This window comes from Balaenoptera borealis (assembly GCF_965194805.1).
Source record: "Balaenoptera borealis genome assembly, chromosome: 8".
NCBI lineage: Eukaryota > Metazoa > Chordata > Mammalia > Artiodactyla > Balaenopteridae > Balaenoptera > Balaenoptera borealis.
Window position 1 is genome coordinate 33,853,091 of NC_138865.1, and position 23,188 is coordinate 33,876,278.

Sequence of the window (23,188 nt, forward strand, 5' to 3'; positions counted from 1 at the left end):
CAGCTTGTGCCCATCTCTGGAGCTCATTTAGGCAGTGCTCTGCCTTCTGTGGGTACACAGGGAAGTCATCCCCTTTCCTCATGCACCCTGAAACAATGGTCTCTTGCCCCTTAGGCAGGTCCAGACTTTTTCCTGTACTCCCTCCTGGCTAGCTGTGGTGCACTAGCCCCCTTCAGGCTGTGTTCATGCAGCCAAGCCCAGTCCTCTCTCTCGGGTCTGACCTCCAAAGCCCAAGCCTCAGGTCCCAGCCCACCCCACCCCCCCAGTGGGTGAGCAGACTAGCCTCTCAGGCTGGTGAATGCTGGTTGGCACAGATCCTCTGTGCAGGAATATCTCCACTTTACCCTCTGTACCCCTATTGCTGTGCTCTCCTCCATGGCTCTGAAGCTTTCCCCCTGCCCCCCATCCCTGTCCCCACCAATGAATGGGCTTCCTAGTGTGTGGAAACTTTTCCTCCTTCACAGTTCCCTCCCAGAGGTGCAGGTCCTGTCCCTATTCTTTTCTCTCTGTTTTTTCTTTTTTCTTTTGCCCTACCTAGGTACATGGGGATTTTTGTGCTTTTTGGGAAGTCTGAGGTCTTCTGCCAGGGTGAAGTAGGTGTTCTGTAGGAGTTGTTCCAAATGTAGATGTATTTTTGATGTATTTGTGGGGAGGAAGGTGATCTTCACGTCTTACTCCTCTGCCACCTTGAAGGTCCCCTCGTAAGTTTCAATATTGTTAAGAAGTCAGTTCCAACTAACTTGATCAACAATTTCAACTCAATTTCAGTCAGAATCACAGCAACTTATGTTGTAGACACCAACAAATTGATTCTAAAGTTTACATGGAAATGGAAAAGATCCAGAATAGCCAACTCAATATTTAAGAACAAAGTCAGAGAACTGACAGTACCTGACTTCAAAAATTATTATAAAGCTACAGTGTCAAACCAGTGAGATACAGGAGAAAGAATCAACAAAAAGATTATTGAAGCTGAATAGAGAGCCCAGAAATATACTCACACAAATATTATCAACCAATCTTCGACAAAGAAGCAAAGACAATTCAATGAAGAAAAGATAGTCTTTTCAACAAATGTGCTAGAACAATTAGACATTCATGTGCAAAAATAAATAAATGGAGACACAGACCTTACACTTTTCACAAATATTAACTTAAAATGGATGATAAATTTAAAACTAAAATGCAAAACTATAAAACTTCTAGAAGATAACACAGAAGAAAATGTCTAGGTAACCCTGAGCTTGGCAATGAAATTTTAGATAACATCAAAAGCACAATCCATGAATGAATCATTTGAATTCATCAAAGTTAAAGACTTCTGCTCTGTGAAAGAATGAAAAGACAAGTCACAGACTGAGAGAAAATATTTGCAAAAGACAGATCTACTAAAGAAATTTTATCTAAAATATACAAATAACTATTCAGATGTAATATCTTCACAAAGGAAGATATACTTATGGCAAATAGGCATATAAAAAGAATCCCAGCATCAGATGTTATTACAGAATTGCAAATTATGATATACCACTACACTCTTATTAGAATGTACAACAGCCAAAACACTGACAACACCTACTGCTGGTGAGGATATGGAGCAAGAGAACTTTCATTCATTGCTGGTGAGAATGCAAAATGATACACCCACTTTTGGAAGACAGTTTGGCAGTTTTATAAAGCTGAACATAATTTCCACTATACAAGCCAGGTTAGTAATTGATCACAATTATTAACTGATAATGATCTCCTCATTTTGGGTTGTACATACTTTCAAGTATTACTTGTATAATTTTGAACAACTAGCTTACTCCCTCCTCCTCCCCCCTGCTGATCACAGAAGTTACTCTTTTATGTTAATACTGGCTCCATTTTCTAATATTTGTTCTATTTCACAGTCGTATTCATAACAGATAGTTGTGTGTAACTTCAATGCTCTTGGCAGCTTGATTTTAAAAGGTACACTTCTGGAGGGGCAGTAGACTCTCCCTAACCCTCCTCCACAACGTTCCCACCCCTAGCCACACGTCTTTTACGGTATGTTAAAAAGAAATTCAAACATTCAGAATAATAGAAATAGTAAAATGAGCATCATGTACACAGATTTAACGATTCTTAACCTTCTGCCATATTTGTTTCCTCAAACTGTTTTGATGAATTTTTCAAAAGTAAATTACAAATACATGATTTCAGAATTGTAAATATTTCAGTATGTATCTTTAAAAAATAAGAGCAATTTCCTACATCGTCCAAATATTATCACACTAACCAAAGTAATGTTAATTTTCCTTAATATTTCTTATACCTAGTCCATATTTATATTTCCAAAATTGTTGTCTATTGCACTGTTATTTTTTTCCAACCAAGATCCGATGGAAAACCACACTGCAATATGTTGTTATGTCATAAAGTTAAAGTCTAACCCATACCTCTGGGAATTGAGGCAAAGTCGCCAGGAATCGGCTCCAAACGTTAAGACTTTCAGTTTACTAACCAAGCGGAAATGCTTCAAAACTTACTTCCTACGCTCTCAAAGACTTATGGGAAATGTAGTCTTGAATGTTATGGGCTCACATCTCAGGCCTCTGGGAATCGGTTTTCAGAGTTCACTCTGCGCATGTGCACGTCCAGCCCGTCTGCTGCCGTCCGACCTCTCCAGCCTGAAAGGAACAAGATCTCCCGGTCTTTGAGTCCGTGCTGAAGCCAAGGCTGCCCACTGGAGGTGAGAGCACGGGGTCCGGTTCCGCGTGGCTTGGGGTCCTGCTGGGTCCGGTAGGCTTCTGTGCGGGGGACGGGAGCGGGAAGTCCCAGGAACCTCTAGGCGGGCCCGCCCCTCCCCCAGCCCGCTAGTCCGGGCAGGTCCGTCCCTGCCTGCTCCAGGGGTGCAGGTGAGGCTGAATCCTTGTCTGGAGGAGGTGTTTGGTGCCGGCTAGGTGCGGGCGGAGAATGCACCTTGATAACGTTCACGATAAACCGGAGGCTACTAATAGTAGCTTGTGCAGTTATTCTGAGAATTAAATAAGGTGTCATCTGCAAAACATTTTGTCAAGTGATTGTAATAATCACTGTGTAAGCTGCTATCATAAGACACTTTGTTCCCTTTGTTTGGTATTTCGTTTAACCCTCACAAGTCTACTTGTCTTTAAAAACACGCCGTTTTTTTAAAAAATGAAAGGAATTTCGTGTGTGCGGAATGATATAGCCCAGGATACAAGCTGGGAGGTGGGAGTTAGGATGCAAATACAAATAGATTTTACTCCCTATCTCTTGCTCTTTCTGATATACTCCCTGCCTCAGACCCAGAGTTGCAACCTGCGGAGCAGCTCATGGCAGCCTGTCCTCAAATTCCCAGGGACATGATTGTGAAGTGAATGCAGACAGAATGTCGCCATGTGGGAAATATATACTGGGATTTGTGGATTCTCAGAGTGAGGCCCTTGAACCTTACTGAACTGTCCAGGCTGTCTCCATTCTCAAAAGAATAGTCTGATAATCTAATGCAGTGCTGGCCAGTAGAAAGATAATGCAAACCAAATGTAATTAAATTTTTTTCAGTAGCAGCAGTAAAAATTAAAAAGGTGAAGTTAATTTTACTGGTGTATTTAATTAAGTACATCCAAAATATTATTTAGACTTGTGTCACTAGCCACACTTCGGGTGTAGTAGTTGAACGCAGCTAATGGCTTCATACTAGATAGTACATTTCTAGTGAATGCCCAAAGAGATTTTGAGCGTTAGGTGAAGGTTTCAAATAAAGTGGATTTGTTTCTCTGGTCCCTCTGGAGCAAAGTAGCTCTTTTAAAGCAGGGAAGAGGGAGTCCCAAGAACAAATGCCACTTGGAAGAACAGCTCTTCTGACAGAGCTTCAGAGCAGAGGCAAAAATTTCTAGAAAGGAGCGGGTTCTGAGTTGCTCCACCAGAAGCAGTTCTTGATCCCTGTATAGCATGAGTCAGATTTGGTCAGTCAGACTTGGTGATGTTATTGCATCTAGAAGCCATCACAGACTGTGACATTGGACACTTGTGGACCAACTTGCAGAAGGTGGTAACCTGGGGTTGAGAGGTATGGGTGACTGTCAAGCTACACAGGAAAAGGCACTTTACTGGATGGCCGGTAAGGACATGATGTCCAGGGAAGGTATAAGCAGCCAGAGTTGATGAAATCCTAAACAGCACCCCATTTCCTTCATTTTCCCGTCACTCTTTTCAGATTCTGAGCTGCTCTCACACCATGAGCATTAGATGCCACATTTGGTGATGGACGTGAACATAGAGAATTTTTTCTATGTATTTGAACATAGAGAATAATAAAATGGTAGTAGAAGAAGGGTTTTCTATATTGGACACTTTTGGAAGCCCCAAAATACTGAAATGAATGTTTTTGTAGAGTCACCAGGGCAGAACCAAGCACAATGATATTTACTTACACAGGTAAGTACTATAAGCATCTTATCAAAATATCTTTTTTTTTAGAAATAGCAACTATTTTAGAACAAAGGATTAAAAAACATATTTCTTGCATAGAGCATTCCATCTTTATTTCAGCTCTAACTCAAGGTGTAAACTGAACAAGAACTTGATTAACAATCCAGCCTGAGTAGTTTTTTGACAACATTATTTTTAATGAAGGTAGAGGATGTCACCCCTGGTGTACCTGAATTTGTTTAACCAATTCTCTGTTTTACTTTTGTTGTTGTTGTTTTTATTGTTTATTATTAGAAGGAAACATAAATTGTTAATTCATTGATAAAAAGAAGTTTACCTTACTCAGTGAAAATGCAAGGTTAAGACCAACATAATCATATCAGAGATGCACATGTTCAGGTGGTGCTACCTTTGTATGGTCTTTCATGTCCCTTCTCAAGAATGTCGAAAGGAACATTCTCCCATGGGGAAGCCTTTTCTCCAGCTGGTGTTATGAGATTGTTAGACAGATGAATATAGGAGTTGTAAGGCAGAGTAGGTTTTTCATGACCCCGTTTCTTTTTCCTCCTCCCCAGCTGAACCTTCACAGTTCTTTACATTTTTCCAGAAGCAGTAGAAAATGAACATAGCTCAGGTGAGTTCAGTTTTTAATAACCTATTTGTTTTGCAATGGATTTTATAAGGGTTTAAGTGTCTATACATTAACATGGAAAAGTAGAAATAGAAATGGATCAGATGCATTCAGGGAACATGTAGAAATACAGTTGACCCATGAACAACACGGGTTTGAACTGCACAGGTCCAGTTATACGTGGATTTTTTTTTTTTTTATGGTAAACTACGGTACTACATGATCTGTAGTTGGTTGAATCCAAGGAGGTGGAACCGCAGATACGGAGAAACCGTGTATACAGAGGACTGATTATAAGTTATATGCAGATTTTCAACTCTGCAGAGGGCAGGTGCCCCTAACCCCCGAGTTGTTCAAGGGTCAACTGTACAGATGCATAGCAGAGCAAAGGTGGTATGTGGATATAAGCAGATCCTCTGATATTACAAATTTATCAAATTGGAGCTCCAAATTTACTTCTGAGGTTTTTGGTAGCCATGTCAGAGTGTCAGACAGACAACACTTCTTTGAAGGTTCACATTGGTGGGAAGATAAAGCCAACTGATTCCTCATAGAAAGTAAAGACAATCGAAGATAAAAACATATCTTTGTTATTCTTCAAATAGGTGATTTAGTTAACAACTTCCAGGTGATAACCCTAGGATTGGTAGAATGTTGCCTCCACATGTTCTTCAATAAAAGTAGAAGGCATAAAGCTAAATGAGAACTCGGTCAGTACTGTTTTTCAGAAACTCAGACATGGGTTGAATTAGGCATTTTTCTGATGAATCAACTGAATATCCTTAAATTTACTCTCCATAAATATCTCAAGTACCCATGATATTCAGATTTTTCAGCAGACAGTTTAAAATTCTGTTCTCTTTCAAATGTTTCGGCGCTTTCCATTCACACTTCAATTCTCTGCATGATGCCTTGGTTCCTCTCACCACTTGCCTGTGATCTCCAGTGCCCAGAGACTTGATTATAATCAAATCCATTGAGTTTTGTCTAATCATTTCCCTTGGACTTCTCTGTAGTGCTTGCTTCTACTTCTCACATTATCATTCTGGAAAGTTTCTCTGTTAGTGTCTGACACCCTCCACTGGCTCTTTCCTTCCCCTGCTAATGTCTTCATGTAGTCATCTTGCTTTCCATGTCCTTTTACATGGCTTATCCCATTTCCATGCTTGGCCCTTTAATCTTCTCTTTTGTCTCAGAATGATTTCATCCTATCTCATTTTTTTTTAAAAACAGCTTAATTGAGATTCAAATCATACACCATACAATTCACCCTTATTTAAAGTGTAAGAAAACTCATTTTTTTAGTATGCTCACAGATGTGTGCACACATCATCACAATCAGTTTTAGAACATTTCCATTACCTTAAAAAGCAACTGTATACACTATAGTGTATACACTATATACAACTATATACAACTATCCCCCTCCTGTAATCCCATTACACCCCTTACCCCCCAGGCCACAAGCAACCACTAACCTACTTTCTGTCTCTACAGATTTGCTTAACGACTTCCTGTATTATTTCTTATAGGGCAGTTTTGCCTGTGACAAATTCTGGTTTTTCTTATCTAGGAAAGTTTTAATTTTTCCATTTTTGCTGGGTGTAGAATTCTTGGTTGACAGCCTTTTTCTTTCAGCACTTTGAATATGTCATACCACTGCCTCTGTCATCCATGGTTTCTGATTAGTAATCAGCTTTTACTACTCTTGTACAAGATGAGTTGCTTCCTTCTTAATGCTTTTCAATATTGAGTTCTTGTCTTTTTGACAGTTTGATTATCATGTGTCCAGGTGTGGATCTCTTACTCGAGGTTTATGCTACTTGGAGTTTGTTGAGTGTCTTGAATGTGTAGATTATTGTTTTTCATCAGATTTGGAGACTTCTTGGCCAATATTTTTTTCAAGTGTTCTTTCAGACTTTTTCTCTCCTCTCTGTCTGGGAGTCTCATTATGCATATGTTTGTAAACTTGATGCTACCCCATAGTTTATTTTTTGTCATTATTTTACCTTTGTTTCTCATATTGTAGAATTTCAATAGGCATATTGTCCAGTTTGTTCATACTTACTTTCACCTGCTCAGATCTGCTGTTGAACCCTTCTAGTGAAAGTTTTGTTTCAGTTTTTATACTTTTCAACTCTTCAGCTTCTATTTAGCCTTTTTTTTATCATTTCTGTTTCTTTACTGATATTCTTTAAGTAGTGAAATATAGTTCACATACTTTTCCTTTGGTCCTTAGACATTATTTCCTCTACTAGGTCTTTGGCCGTATTTAAAATAGCTAATTTAAAGTCATTGCCTAGTAAGTCTAACATCTTCCTCAGGAGCAGTTTCTATTGATTACACTTTTTCCTGCATATGTGTCTTACTTTCTTGTTATATTGATAATTGGACATTTTAAATAAAATAGCAACCCCAGGAATCTGAGTTTCTCCCCTCCATAGTGGTCATTGTTGAAATGTATTTGCTTAGTGACTTTTGTGAGCTAATTATGTACAGCCTGTATTTCTTGTCATCTGTGGCTGTTGAAGTCTCTATAGAAATTTCCTTAAATGCCTGGAACCAAGAAGTCTCCCAGTTTTTGCTAAGGGGCTCTGTGCATGTCAGGGCATTCTTTCAACAGTCAGGCAGGCAGTTTACAACTCTGTATCAGCCTTCACTTCCTTCTTACACCAAACCTCAATATTACCTAGAGGTGAGAGTTTAGGGCCTTCTCACATCTTTCTGGAGCATGCTCATAGCCCTGGGGATATGCACAGCTCTGTGCATGTATGTGCCCTTTTAGATTCTCAGGAATACATGGGAGTTTTTCAGAACCTTTATAGACATCTCATTCCTCAGCTTTTCCTTTTAAGCTTTTTGATTAGGCCATTAGTTGCCCCAACTGTTATCCACCGCCTCAGGTAGCCACTAAGTTAAACAAATGCCTTTAAATGTTTTTGACAGACGCCTCTGAGATAAGACTTCATACTATGTGAGCTCTGAGTTAGCTCAAATAAAGACATACTTGCAAGTGAGGTCTTTCAGGGAACCTCCAAACAGAGCAAGTAATGAGTTTTCTTGGAGTGAGGCTTTGACAGAACTCCAACCCAGTTCTGCTGCTCCAGTAGTTGCCAGGTTGCTAATTTTAACTGTGATTGCAGACTGTTGGTTCTTAAGCTACTTCAGAGATGGCGAGAGACGAATGGAAACAGGGTACGTTAGAAGGACACAATATCACTTTCTTAGTGTGCTTCAGCCTTTTTTTTCCCTTGTATAAATGTTCCATAGATTGCCTTTATTAACTTCTACAATTTTTGCAATTTTTTTCATTGCTTTTATGGAGGAGAAAATTTTCTTGGATCCCACTTCATCATTTTCACTTATGTCACTTGTTAACTTACTTTTTTTTTAAATTCAGCTGAGTTTTATTAAGCCAGATATTAAAGAGATTGGCAAAAATGAAGATAGTGACACTTTTCTCATTAATTTTTTTCATTTTGGGAAATACAGTTAACTTGTCTTTATTTTTCTTTTAGATTAAAAAAATTTTATGAGAAGTGTTCCTGTTCTTTTATTCATTTATTTTATTGATAGTTACCAACTGCTAACATTGAGCTTCACACAGGAGGTATCTACTCAGTAACACTGAAGACATGAATGAACAAATAATTGGATAAATAACACTGGGGAAAGGCTATTTCTGTCCTTTTACTTCTTAATCTAGTTCTGTTTCTTCCTATTTTTAATTGTGATAAGAACACTTAACATGAGATAACCCTTTTAATACATTTTTTTTTTAAACCCCACATTTGTTTATTTATTTATTTTTTGGCTGTGTTGGGTCTTCATTTCTGTGCGAGGGCTTTCTCTAGTTGTGGCAAGTGGGGGCCACTCTTCATCGCGGTGCGCGGGCCTCTCACTATCACGGCCTCTCTTGTTGCGGAGCACAGGCTCCAGACGCGCAGGCTCAGTAGTTGTGGCTCACAGGCCTAGTTGCTCCACGGCATGTGGGATCTTCCCAGGCCAGGGCTTGAACCCGTGTCCCCTGCATTAGCAGGCAGATTCTCAACCACTGTGCCACCAGGGAAGCCCCCTTTTAATACACTTTTACATGTACAATACAGTATTGTTATCTATAGGCACAACGTTGTACAGCAGATCTCTAGAACTTAATGATTTTGTATAACTGAAACTTCATACCCATTGAATTAGCTACTCACTATTTCTCCCTCCTGCCAGCCTCTTTGAAGTCTTTTGCTATGGAAACTTTCCCTTTTCTCAGTTTCTAAGATTCTGTTCTCTCATAATTACTCTCCAGAAAACTTCTCCTCTGGCTTTGTGACCTCTACTTTTTCTGCCAGCCTCTTTAATATTCATGGTTTCTCAAATGCTGTTTTTTGATACTTTTCTTTCCTCAATCTGTATGTGCTCAAGTTGTTGTCTGATTGCCTCGGATAACTTCAGTTACCACCTAAATTGCTAGTAATTCCTTAAAGCTTGTCTTCATCCTCGACCTCCCTTCTGTGTTCTAAAACTATGTGTATACTTGCTTAAGGAACTGTTCCAGCTTTATGTTTCACAGACCCTTTAGTAGCAACATGAACAGATCTGTCTCACTAAACTTCTAACACATTTCTTTCCCTTTATTTCCCAAATATCAGTGTTTGGAACCAGCATTAAAGAAGCTGCTCATACTGCTAGATGGGTAGCTACACAAGAAAGTAGTTATCAGATTGGTTGCTGTTTCTGCTGTCTGATTATATCCCTATTCCTATATCTGTTACTTCAGTGTTGATAGTGTTCTTTCACACCCATCCTTGGTAAGTTGTTCTTGACTCTTCATGAGTTCTATACATTTATTTATACATAAATTCCATCATGTCTAATATCTCTACAACTTATGTATATCTGTAACATGTCTCCCATTATTTACGGTGATGATGTCCAAGGAGAGATGGAACATTCTAGAATTCTCTAGAATACCCAGGATAATCCCTTAGGATATAGAAGAAGAGTTGTAAGAAGTCTCTTTATATTGAATTTTTTTAATCTTAAAAAAAGTCTATAATTCGTGAACATATATAAATGAATTAAGTTAAAAATGAATTGCTAAAATCTTTTTAACTAATTGGGTAACTCCAAAGTTAGAGACAAACTAGGTCAAAAATAAGCATTCTTTATAATGATTTGGTTTAAAGCCTTAAAAGTAAACAGGAGAAATAATAGTTTTCAACTAATTCTGAACTTTTGAACAAAATTTGTTGTTACAGGGATCAGTGTCATTCGAAGACGTGACTGTGGAGTTCACCCAGGATGAATGGCAGTATGTAGTCCCTGCTCAGAGGACCCTGTACAAAGATGTGATGCTGGAGAACTACAGCCACCTCATCTCATTGGGTGAGCAGACCTTACCATATGACTCCCTCTGGAATATTTTCTTTTTTTTTAATTATCAAAACACATGAACCATTTATAGACATTGTTGTTCAGACTTTTAATTGAGAAGTTTAAGGTAACTGAGACCTTTACAGAAGCAGAAACAATGTGTCATTACTTTCCCATTGAAAACTTCAAATGAGCACATTCATTTTGCTCCACCTTCAGAAATGCCCATGGTTCTGGTCTATATATAGCTTTAGTTGTTACATTTGCAGGGTACTGCATTATCAAACCCCAGGTGATCTTCAAGTTGGAGCACGGTGAAGAGCCCTGGTCCTCAGAGGAAGAATTCCTAAACCAGAAGTACCCAGGTGAGTGAGCATTGACACAAGGAAGTACCTGGGGTAGTTAGACTTTAGAAGGGATGACTTTTGAAAGTTTATTTACTTTTCTTTTAAACAGCTTTACTAAGATACAATTCAGTATACAATTGTATATATCATACAATCCACCCATTTAAAATGTACAATTCACTGGCTCTTAATAGACTCACAGATATGTATAAACATCACCACAGTCAGTTTTCTTCACCTCAAAAGGAAACCCTATACCCTTCAGCTATGACCTCCCTCTCTCCCTGTCCCCTTCAGCCCTAGCAACCACTAATCTACTTTCTGTCTGTAGATTTGTTTATTCTGGACATTTCATATAAATGGAATCACACATTATATGGTCTTTTGTGATTGGTTTCTTTCACTTATCATTACAAGGTTCATGTTGTAGCATGTATCAGTACTTCATCCTTTTTATGGCAAAATAATATTACATTGTCAGGATATACCACATCTGTTTGTCCATTAATCAGTCAGTGGACATTTGGGATCCTGCCTTTTTGCTATTATTGAGTAATGCTGATATAAACATTTATTAACAAGTGTTTTCATGGGCATATGCTTTTATTTCTCTTGAGTTTATACCTAGGAGTAGAATTGCTGGGTTATATGGTAACTGAGGAAATACCAGACTTTTCTAAAGTGGCTGCACCATTTTACATTCCTGATGATAGCATGTGAGGGTTCTGATTTCTCCACATCTCCACCAACATTTATTTTTGTTCTAGCCATCCCAATGGATGTAAAGTGGTATGTTATTAAGGTTTTGATTTGCAATTCTGTATTAGTCAGCTGGGCTGGCATGACAAAATACCATAGCTTAAACAAAAGAAATTTATTTCTCACTGTTCTGGAGACTGGAAGTACAAGATCAAGGTGGCAACAGGATTGATTTTTTTTGTGAGGTCTCTCTTCCTGGCTTGCAGATGACCTTCTCACTGTGTCCTCACATGGCCTTTCCTCTGTGCATGCATGGAGAGAGAGCTCTGATGTCTCTTCCTCTTCTTATAAGAATACCAGTCCTATAGAATTAGGACCCCACCCTTATGAACTCATTTAACCTTAATTACCTCCCTAAAGGCCTTATCTCCAAATACAGTTACATTGGGGTTAGGGCTTCAACATATTGAACAAATTGTCCATAACAATTTCTGTGATCACTAATGCTGTCAAGCATCTTTTCATGTTCTTAATGACCTTTGTCTAAACTAATAAACAATTTCAGGAATTTCAGAAGTTATAATTTTAAAATAATTCCTGGAGTAAAAAAATAAAATCACCTTAAGTGTGTTTATTAAAAGTTTATGTTGTGAAGCCATTTTTTTTTTAACATCTTTACTGGAGTATATTTTCTTTACAATGTTGTGTTAGTTTCTGCTGTACAACAAAGTGAATCAGCTATATATGTACATATATCCTCATATCCCCTCCCTCTTGCGTCTCCCTCCCACCCTCCCTATCCCACCCCTCTAGGTGGTCACAAAGCACTGAGTTGATCTCCCTGTGTGATGCAACTGCTTCCCACTAGCTATCTATTTTACATTTGGTAGTGCATATATGTCAAGGCTACTCTCTCACTTCGTCCCAGCTTACCCTTCCCCCTCCCTGTGTCCTCAAGTCCATTCTCTATGTCTGCGTCTTTATTCCTGTCCTGCCCCTAGGTTCATCAGAACCATTTTTTTTTTTTAAGATTCCATATATATGTGTTAGCATATGGTATTTGTTTTTCTCTTTCTGACTTACTTCACTCTGTATGACAGACTCTAGGTCCATCTACCTCACTACAGGTAACTCAATTTCATTTCTTTTAATGGCTGAGTAATATTCCATTGTATATATGTGCCACATCTTCTTTATTCATTGTGAAGCCATTTAAATAGCCATAACATAAAGATTGACATAATTTAGATGAAGAATATCTCCCAGTCACTAAATGTAAATGATTGGATCATACTGACTGGCTAAAAAAGTTGTCCCTAAATAAGTATCTTAGAAAGATTGTAATAAGAGAATGATAAAGTTATTCAGTCAATAAAAATAATTCAGAGTTTCATATTCTATTATTCAAGTTTGAATTTAGGCAATAAATACATTAACTTAAAAGGAAGTCCTCTTGCTCAGGAGCACAGGTTAAAATAAACCTTTAAGCATTGGAGTGACTGCACCAAAGAATACTATATCAATGATCATAAAACACAAAATAATGGAGTTCTAAGAACTTAAAATTCACTAGGAGTAGGATATTATATCTCATCTGATTAAATAATAGATACTGTGGACATTAAAATGTATGCCTATAGAGGATATAAATGATAATTTTATTAAAGTGAAACATATTTGTGTATGTGTATGCTGAAATCAAATAACAAGCCTTTCAAGTTCCCATAGAATATAATCATAAGATAGTGAAAATATAGTTAGTCTAAAAAGAAAATACCAATAAATCCAACAAGTTAAAATCACCACAGATAATATTTTCTCTATATAGTTTGATAAATCTAGAAATTGATAAAATGAGTAAAAAAAAAATTCTTTGGACATGAAAATTTTAAAAATTATCTGTTTAAATAATAATACATAAAAGCAAACCAAATCCAAAATTACATGACATTTATAAAATAATAATAAATGTTACATGTTAGAAACCTTACGAGATAGCTAAATAGTTAACAGGTAAATTTTTAGTCTCATATTTATGTTAATAAATTAAGCAAAAACAATAGCAAAAATATACTAATGAAAACAGAACTTAAAAGTGAAGTTAAAAGTTAATAAACTGGGGACTTCCCTGGTGGTCCAGTGGTAAAGAATCTGCTTTACAATGCAGGGGAACGCAGGTTCGATCCCTGGTCGGGGAACTAAGATCCCACATGCCGTGGGGCAACTAAGCCCATGCGCTACAACTACTGAGGCCACGCACCTCAACTAGAGAGCCTGAGTGCCACAAACTACAGAGCCCATGTGCTCTGGAGCCCACGTGCCACAACTAGAGAGAGAACCCGCATGCCACAACGAAAGATCCCGCATGCCACAACGAAAGATCCCGCATGATGCCGCAACGAAAGATCCCACATGCCACAATAAAGATCCCGCGTACAACTAAGCAAAAAAAAAAAAAAACAACGCAGCCAAAAAAAATTAATAAATTGGAAAACTGAAATTGTAGAATGGTTCTTAGAATAAAAATCAAATAGATAAAACTTCAGCTAACCCTAACAAAGACAAAGGAAAAATAGAACTTAATAAGTTCAAGTGGGGGTATATTAGTAAAGATTTAATGCAATATCAAACTAAATCCCATTCATAATGAAGAGTGATGTGGGAAGGACTTGCTCTTCCAGATATCAAGGCTTTATGTAAATCTCAGAGTAGTTAAGTATTATGGAGCCGAGAGTGGGCTAGTTTAATAAATTAGTGAAACAGAAGAGAAAGCTCAAGAAAAAAAATGTGCTTTATAGATAACTGGTCTTTGACAGGTGGCACTATCCCCACAGAAAAGTGGAGAAAGAATTCCAAGGTAACCTTATGGATCAAATCAAAAAACTGCATTAAGGTGGCTTAAAAACCTGATTATCAAAGCAAAACTAGAAATATTCTATATGATAAGGAAAACATGTTTATGACTCTGTTTAAGGAAGGCATTAATAAGATATGAAAAGCATTAACCAGGGAAAAGATGGAGTAAATGTATTCTTTCCTACTCCATCCACTAAGTACAGTTAAATATGTGCATATATATAGTACATATATATAAAACAGATATAAGATACTTAAAGTTTTAAAGAAGAATGAAGATGGCACCTTAACAATATAGTCTTCCAATCGATAGACAACATATTTATTTAGGATTTCTTTAGGATTTCTTTGAATTCTTTTATCAGTGTTTTTTCAGCATACAGATACCAAGTTTTTTTGGGTTTTGTTTTTTTAGTGCTATGGTAAATCGTGTTATTTACCTGGTTTCACATTCTAATTGACCATTGTTTGTATGTGATTGTATTTTGTATATTGGCTTTATATTTTGCCTTTGCAAAACTTATTAGTTCAAGGAGCTTTTTTGAAGATCTTCATGTGATTTTTCTGTGTAGACTTACTCTGTATCTTCATTTTTATTCTTGCCTTATTGCATTGAGTAGAAGTGCTAAGAGTAAACACCCTTGTCTTTTTCCCAATCTTAGGGTTAAAGTGTTCACTCTCTCACTCTTAAGTATGATGTTAGCTGCAGGCTTTTTATAGATTCCCTTTATTAGGTTAATGAATGGATTTTGAATATTGTGAAATTTTTTTGCCTTAATTCGTATGATTTTGTGGTTTTAATTCCATAGATGATTAATATAATGGATTATGTTGATTGTTTTTTTTAAAAACATGCCAACAGTTTGCATTCTTGGGATGAGTCCCACTTGATCCTGGTTTATTATTTTTATATATTGCTCTGTTCTTTTGGCTACTTTTTTTTTTCAGGACTTTTGCACTGATGTCGTGAGGGATATTGGTCACTAGGTTTCTTTTCTCGAATTATTTTGTTTGGTTTTGCTGTGAGGATAGTACAGGCCTCATAAAATATTTAGGAAACATTCCCTCATCTTGTATTTTCTAGAAGAGATTACATAAAATTGGTATTATTTAAATGTTTGGTGGAACTCGCTAGTTAAAACAGTCTGATCCTAGAGCTGTTTCTTGGAAGTGTATGTTTTTTTGACCACATTTTCAGTTTCTTAAATACTGATCTATTTGGGTTATTTCATTTTTCTTGAGTGAGTTTAGTTTTGTTTTATTTTTCAAGACATTTGTCCATTTCATGTAAATTGTCAAATTTATAGGCAGTTTCTCTTAATCTTTTATTATCTCTTTAATGTCTGTTGTGTCAGTAGTTATATCCCCTTTTGCATTTCTTTCTGATATTGATAATGTGTGTCTTTTTTCTTCTTTTGGTTTTTATCATTTAAAAAAATATGTTTAAATAAATAAGCTTTGGTTTGATTGATTTTTCTCTGTTGTTTGCCATTTTATTGTCTACTCTAATCTTTATTATTTTTTCTTTTGCTTTCTTTAGATTGACCTTCTCTTTGTCTAGTTTCTTAAAGTAGAAGCTTAGGTAATTGTTGGAGGGCTTTCTTTTCTCATATAAAAATTTTAAGCTATAAATTTATTTCTGAGTACTACTTTAGCTGCATCCCACAAATTTCTATATGTTTTTGACAGTTTTGTTTTCATATATGTAAAATACTTTAATTTTCTGTGAGACTTCCTCTTTGACCTATGGGTTAATTAGAAGCTTGTTAATTTACAAATATTTTGTATTTCTCCAGATAATTTTGTGTTACTGATTTCTAGTATGATGGTTTCTCTATGGCTTGAGACTATACTTTATGTGACTTCTTTTATATTTGTGAATATTTGTCTTACAGTTCAGAATATCGTCTGTCTTCATGAATGCTTCATACGCATTTGAGAATAATGTGAATTCAGCTGTTTTTGACTATGCTGTGTTCTTGAGTTTGAGGGTGTAATTTTTACAAGTCCTACTTCGTCTTTTCTAGCTGTAATATTGGGCCTACCATATATTCCTGCCTCTTTTCTTGTTTCTGTGCTTTTTTTTCCTTCTCTCCTTCCTGTACCTGCTATGAGTTGCTACCAGTGCCCTAAAACAACAGATTTGTTACTCTTGCCTTTGCAGAGTCCGTAGAGTCAGTAGGAATATGGTTCCAGGCAGAATTTTGGTGGTGGTTGCTGTTACCATCTCATAGAGTGTCCCACGAATTGAACTTTCTCAGAATTCATGATCTTTCTTGTGAACTGTTGGTTTGGCTCATAGAGGAAATTTTGGAAGAGTGTACAAATCCTTTATATCTAGCAGAACCATAGGGAAGAGTGTTCCTTTTTCTTTTTGGCTTGAGTAGGGTGAATATTGTCGAAAAGTTTTTTGTTCTGTGGGACCACCTTTTTCTCAGATGTTTGACTAAGAAGGAACAGATTTTTCTTGAAACTCTTATTATCTCCACCTATTGTTGACTTTGTTTTATAGGCTCCTCCAGCACAACAGTACCCCATATAAGATATATGAGAAACAGAAAGAAAAGCCTTGGAATTCTTTGCCATGTCATTTCTAAACTTCACCTCTATTCCATTTTGTAGCATCTTCATTTGTTTGTTTGTTTGTTTGTATGCTTTTTTTGTCCAGGAAATTTTAATTGTAAGAGGGTGGGCCTTGGAAAAATGAGGCTTCTCCATCTCGGCCAGCACTGGAAATAATACCTGTTTTTCGTTTTTGTTTTTTTTTTAAATAACATGGATGGGGAGAGAGAGAGTGTATGTGTCTGTCCTTCTCTGTGTGTGAATTATTAATCTTTGGAAATATGACTAGAAACAATAGATACAATAAATAACAAAACATATGACCTTAAGCTTCTCTCCATTAGAAATGTGGGATTCATAAGATGTTTTCAATTTTTCTCATTTTAGGATATTGCAGAGTTGATGTCCATATTGAGGAGAACCGGGAAAAACAAGAGAAACCTCTGTGGCAAGTAGTATTCATTGATAACAAAATATTGAGTAAAGAAGAGCAGAAAGTTTTAGAGAAACCATTTAATCTCAGTATAACTCGAGATTTTTCAGGAAAAATGCCCTCTAAACATGACTCATGTAGAATGAATTTGCCAGTTGTTTCTGAATTAATTCTTAGTGATAGGAATTATTCACGAAACAAGACTGACTACGTAAATGTATGTGAAAAGTTGCAGCTGGATATTCAGCATGAGAAAACTCATACTGGAGAGCAGTGTTACAAATATAATGAAAATCTGGAAGCTCTCAGTTATGTGAAAGATCATCATAAATTTCAAACTCTGGAGCAATCTTTTGAATGTAATGAATATGGAAAAGTTTTACATGATAAGACCGTCTGTGTTACAGCTAAGAGTTCAGTAACAGGAGAGGATTCCTGTAAGGATAATGAATTTAGGGGAAATTGTGATAAAGCAGCTCTTTTTAACCACATGAGAACTGGCACAAGGAAGAAATGCTTTGATCTTAATGAATGTGGTAAATCCTGTGAATACAATGAGGTTCACATGGCTTTGGCACACAATGAATGTAATGAAAGTGGGAATAACTTCAGTAGGAATTCACCCCTCACTCAGCCTCAGAGAACTGTTACAGGACAAGGTGCCTTTGAAAGCAGTAAGTGTGAAGAAAACTTGAGCCAGAGCTCAGGCCATATAGTACATCAGAAGATACAAACTAGAGATACATTCTGTGTTTATAATGGATTTACAAACACCTTCTACCAGAAGTTAGACTTTACAGTACATCAGAGAACTCACAAAGAAGAGAAATTCTATCAATGTGATAAATATGAGAAATCCTTCCATCAGAACTCAGCCCTCAGTGTTCATCAGCAGTGTGACACAGGAGAGAAGTCATTTGAACTTACTGAATGCAGGAAATCATTTTACCAGAAAGCACACCTTATTCAGCATCAGAGGACCCACCCAGGGGAGAAACCTTATGAATGTGAGGAATGTGGGAAATCCTTTTGTTCAAATTCACATCCTGTTCATTATCCTGGAACTCATATGGGAGTCAATCTGTATGAATGTAATGAATGTGGGAAAACTTTTGCTGATAATTCAACCCTCAGAGCACATCAGAGAATTCACACAAAGGAGAAACCCTTCAAATGTAATGACTGTGAGAGGTCTTCTGCCCATAATTCAGCCCTCAGAGCACATCAGAGAATTCACACAGGTGAGAAACTATATGAGTGTAATGACTGTGAGAAGACTTTTGCCCATAATTCCACCCTCAGAGCACATCAGAAAATTCACACTGGGGTGAAACTCTACAAATGTAATGAATGTGGGAAAACTTTTTCCCAGAAGACACGTCTTAGTACACATCAGAGGATTCACACAGGTGAGAAACCCTATGGATGTAGTGAATGTGGGAAAACCTTCTCCCAGAAATCATACCTCAGTGGACATGAGAGAATTCACAAAGGGGAAAAACCTTATGAATGTAATGAATGTGGGAAAACTTTTGTCTATAAGGCAGCCCTCATTGTCCATCAAAGAATTCACACAGGAGAAAAACCCTATGAATGTAATGAATGTGGGAAAACTTTCTCCCAGAGGACACACCTCTATGCACATCAGAGAACTCACACAGGGGAGAAACCTTATGAATGTAAGGAATGTGGGAAAACTTTTGCAGATAATTCAGCCCTCAGGGCACATCAGAGAATTCACAAAGGGGAGAAACCCTATGAATGTAGTGAATGTGGGAAAACTTTCTCCAAGACATCACACCTCAGAGCACATCTGAGGACTCGCACAGGGGAGAAACCCTATGAATGTAATGAATGTGGGAAAACTTTCTCCCAGAAGTCATATGTTGGTGCACATCAGAGAATTCACACAGGGGAGAAACCTTACGAATGTAACATATGTGGGAAACCTTTTGCCCATAATTCAACCCTCAGAGTACATCAGAGAATTCACACAGGTGTAAAATCCTACAAATGTAATGAATGTGGGAAAACTTTCTCCCAGAAGTCACACCTTAGTGCACATCAGAGAATTCACACAGGAGAGAAACCCTATGAGTGTAATGAATGTGGGAAAGCTTTTGCCCAAAATTCAACTCTTGGAGTACACCTGAGAATTCACACTAGTGAGAGACCCTACAAATGTTATGAATGTGGAAAAACCTTTGTCCGTAAGGCAGCTCTTAGAGTACATCACACCAGAATGCACACCAGAGAGAAAACCCTTGCATGTAATGAATTTGGGATGTGCTAAAGGAAGTTACACCTTATTAGATAACACACAGTAGAAAAGCTCATGTCACATAGACTGGCAAATTATTTTCCTTAACTGTTTCCTTTTCCCTGGGCACATAGCTTGTCTTAGTTTCCCAATCTTTCCTTCGTCTGGGTGGGGCTGGTCATGGAGTATGATGCTATTACATTTAAGTAATAAATGACCTCAATAAGTCACCTTACATTCTTCCTGTCCTGTGTTATACTGGGATTGAGAGATTTCTATGGCAGATTTGGGTGCTGTGTATTAAATATGGCAGAGCACAAGGCGAAAGAAGCTAGAGTCAATAACTGAGTGAAACAATTCTCCACTGACAGATCTTCACCAATTGTTTTTTTGGGGTTTTTTGGTTTTTTTTTAAGCCAGAATTAAGTTTTTATTCTGTTGAGCTCTTACAGATTTTGGCCTGTTGGTTAAATGCATATAGCTTAGCCAGCTGTCTGTTGAGTTGGATGAAACCAATGAATATAATAAATGTCAGAAGACCTTTAAGAATTTAACCTATCGGTTTGTATCAGAGATTTTTCATGGGGAAGAAAACTTCTGTCAATATCCTGAATGATCAGATGGCTTCAATAAAAATCAGAAATCTCAGGGAAAAACACAAAAGTCTTTTCTGCAGAGTAAACTTCTTTAAGCATCAAATAGTTAAGATTAGACTAAAATCTTATATTTTGACAAATGACATTTTTTAACAATTACTGAGTTTGCTTCAGAGAAATTTTTTCTTAGGGAATGTATGAGTTTCAGAATTGAAAATAAAATTCTCAGCTAGAATCGATGTACCAAAACTTGTGTTTTATATGTAATATCAAGTTTTATAGAAACTATGTAAGAATATATTTACCTGTACACAAACTCATTGTGGAATGTGAAGTTTTTGAGATGGAGGGATAACTTGAATTCTGTGGACAACACCAATAAATATTTGACTAGTCTCCGAGCTATGTGGTACATCTGTATGAGTCTGTGTAACAGAGGATTCATTATTGCTGGTGAGTTCTAGTAGAAGGCAGTAGCCAAACCTGCTCTGGACCTGTCCCTTTCCTTTTTTTGAGTGACAGTCTATGTCCTTCTGTTGGCTTTGCTCTGACAGCTTGATGCCATATATATGTATCTAATATAGCCTGCCTGCTATGTCTGAATATTAGTCTGGCCTTGTTTTTCTGGGAGATCCATTAGATTTCTCAAGCATTCTTGTGTGTTTAGGGGGAGGGGTGGGTGTTGATTCTTACAAGGTTTGGGGGCCTACATTTTATGCCACTCCTGTGGTTTATTTTGTAATTATAAAGCAAGTCCTCTTATATGCATGTAGCCTGAGCATCCTGTCTAGGGTCTTTTTCCAACCTCAAGATGCTTGCTCACACTGCAGCATTGCAAACCATTGTTATTTTTGGAATTGGAATGAAAATAGGGACTACTTCCATGTCAGATGCACTGCACTGGTATTGAAAAGCAGACTCACTTTTGAGGAAACAATATATGTACTATAGTCTTGGCCAAGAAAATATTTGATCAATCTGCCATCATTTCAGGCTGCATGGTTTGGTCAGCACAGAAAAGAAAGTAAATGAAATCCTCGTTTTAAAACCTGAACCACTAAGAATTTCTACCATGGGCATGTTGCTTTCTGCAAATATGATCTGGTAGATTGAGCATGAGGACAATAAGTTGATTCCCTGAATTTTCTATTCCATATATGTTAATACTTTGTGAGGGAAAATGATGGTATATCTTTAGCATTAATTGGATAACAGACATTTCTTTGACACTGCGTTGTTATCACTTAACTTAGTGGCATCATTGTCAAAGAAAAGATCCAGGATCAAGAGTTCACCATTGGATGAGTGCTGTATCATACCACCAGGGCTGGGCTAGCACACAAGAGATTGGATCAGCACTCGTGGTGGCAGGAGAGGTCTAGCAACTAAGAGAATATGTTTGCCCCTCCTCAGTCTCTGACACCTTGATGCAACTTTAGCTTATTTCACAATGCCAAAAAAGGAAATAATAGTCAAAAAGCATCTCTTTCTACATGCTTGATTTTTCAGAAAATTATAGACAAAAAAAATTAATCTGGAGTATTTTTTAAGAAATTTAAAATTAACTTCAAATAGTTATAGATATAAAGAAGAGTTACAGGGATAGTTCCTATATACTGCTCACCCAATTCCCATTATTAACATTTTATATTACTCTGGTACATTTGTCATAACCCAGTAACATTGATACATTATTAACTAAACACTAATTTTTCAGATTTCACTGGTTTTTCCCTAATGTTTTTGTATTCCAAGATCCCATTCAGGATACTACATTACATTTAATTGTCATGTCTCTTTAGCTTCCACCGGTTTATGACAGTTTCTCAGACCTTCCATGTTTTTGTTACCTTGACAGTTTTGAGGAGTACTTGTCAAGTATTTTGTAGGATATCCCTCAGTTTTGGCTTTCTGATAGCTCTATGTTTGCATTGCTGTTACAGGTTTTTTGTTGGAAGACCATAGAGATAAAATGTCATTCTCATCATATTAAAAGTATATGCTATCAACATGAATGATCACTGAAAAGGCTAATCCTTATCACCTGGTTGAGGTAGTGTCCCTAAACTTAAAAGCATCTGTAGCAAGCATCATACATGCTACTTGGTAAAAATGTCTTTTATGAATTATTAGTCTGTCAAATTGTATATAAAATAAGATCAGAATCCTTTTTATATGTTTTTGCTTTTCATGTTAGGAACACTATAAATGCAGATTGATTAAAAGTGATAACACCCAGAATAACACCCAAAAAGAGCCTCAAGCTGATTCAGTTCACAGTCCACATTTTTGGTTTTTAGTGTTTTTGAAGTATGAATGAATCATTGCCCTTTTCTTTGCTCCTCAGGACTTCGGAATTTTATTTGTCTTAACATCTCATCATGAGAGTGATGCCACACTCTTCTTACCTCTTAATTACTGGAGTTAAGACTGAGTAACAAAAGGACTGAAGGAAAGTTTTTCTGCATTTCATGAACCAGTTAACCCAGAGGTTATTTATATTAAGCCAGATAATGTCGGGAGATACAAAGAATGACCAGCCATGGTAACTAAGAAATCTACTATGATAGAAGAAATAAGTCAGGCTTGAGAGCAAGATGGGATATCAAAAACCAACTGCTGGTATACAGTTTCTGAAAAGCACTGATAAATTTTGTGATACTAGTAAGATTTAAAAGGAATGGGCATGTTATAATTAGAAAGTTAAGTTTAGACATGTAGGCTATAGGCGGATGACATAATGAGATAGATGTAGGAGCAGATGGTGACTCCCAGATAGTTGCTTAATAGTAAACTATGGAAAGATTATAGAGAAGCAGGAGTTACTAACGAAGCAAGAACATGTGGCCATATGTTATTGCACACATACAATGGGTGTTGTGTTGGGAGGTGGAGATATTGAATAATATCCTCTGAGCTGAGAAGGAACTTGAGACCAAAAAGCGCAGTAGGCAGTTCCATACAGTGCAATTATGAAGTTTACTGTAGGTAACTTACAGGTAGAAAGGATGGGGT

General features: G+C 37.0%; 1 protein-coding gene across 8 annotated transcripts; it reads left to right on the plus strand.

Annotated features, from left to right (window-relative positions):
- The first annotated feature begins 2,589 nt into the window (after window positions 1-2,589).
- ZNF658 (zinc finger protein 658) lies at window positions 2,590-22,513 on the plus strand. Of its 8 annotated transcripts, XM_082401147.1 has the most exons (7): window positions 2,599-2,719; window positions 4,208-4,428; window positions 4,998-5,056; window positions 9,697-9,756; window positions 10,306-10,432; window positions 10,675-10,785; window positions 17,272-22,513. In XM_082401147.1, exons 5-7 carry the CDS (start codon window positions 10,399-10,401, stop codon window positions 19,608-19,610), a joined length of 2,484 nt encoding a protein of 827 aa, XP_082257273.1. In that variant the 5' UTR covers window positions 2,599-2,719; window positions 4,208-4,428; window positions 4,998-5,056; window positions 9,697-9,756; window positions 10,306-10,398; the 3' UTR covers window positions 19,611-22,513. The 8 variants fall into 8 exon arrangements, with proteins under 8 accessions (XP_082257272.1, XP_082257275.1, XP_082257273.1 ...); XM_082401142.1 differs by lacking the exon at window positions 9,697-9,756; XM_082401145.1 differs by lacking the exon at window positions 9,697-9,756 and having other exon boundaries at window positions 2,601-2,719; window positions 10,690-10,785.
- Window positions 22,514-23,188: the final 675 nt, after the last annotated feature.

Coding starts and splice junctions, on each gene's coding strand:
- ZNF658 (XM_082401142.1), top strand. Junction 10,433..10,674: donor CAGCCACCTCATCTCATTGG/GTGAGCAGACCT, acceptor ATATAGCTTTAG/TTGTTACATTTGCAGGGTAC. Junction 10,786..17,271: donor CCTAAACCAGAAGTACCCAG/GTGAGTGAGCAT, acceptor TTCTCATTTTAG/GATATTGCAGAGTTGATGTC.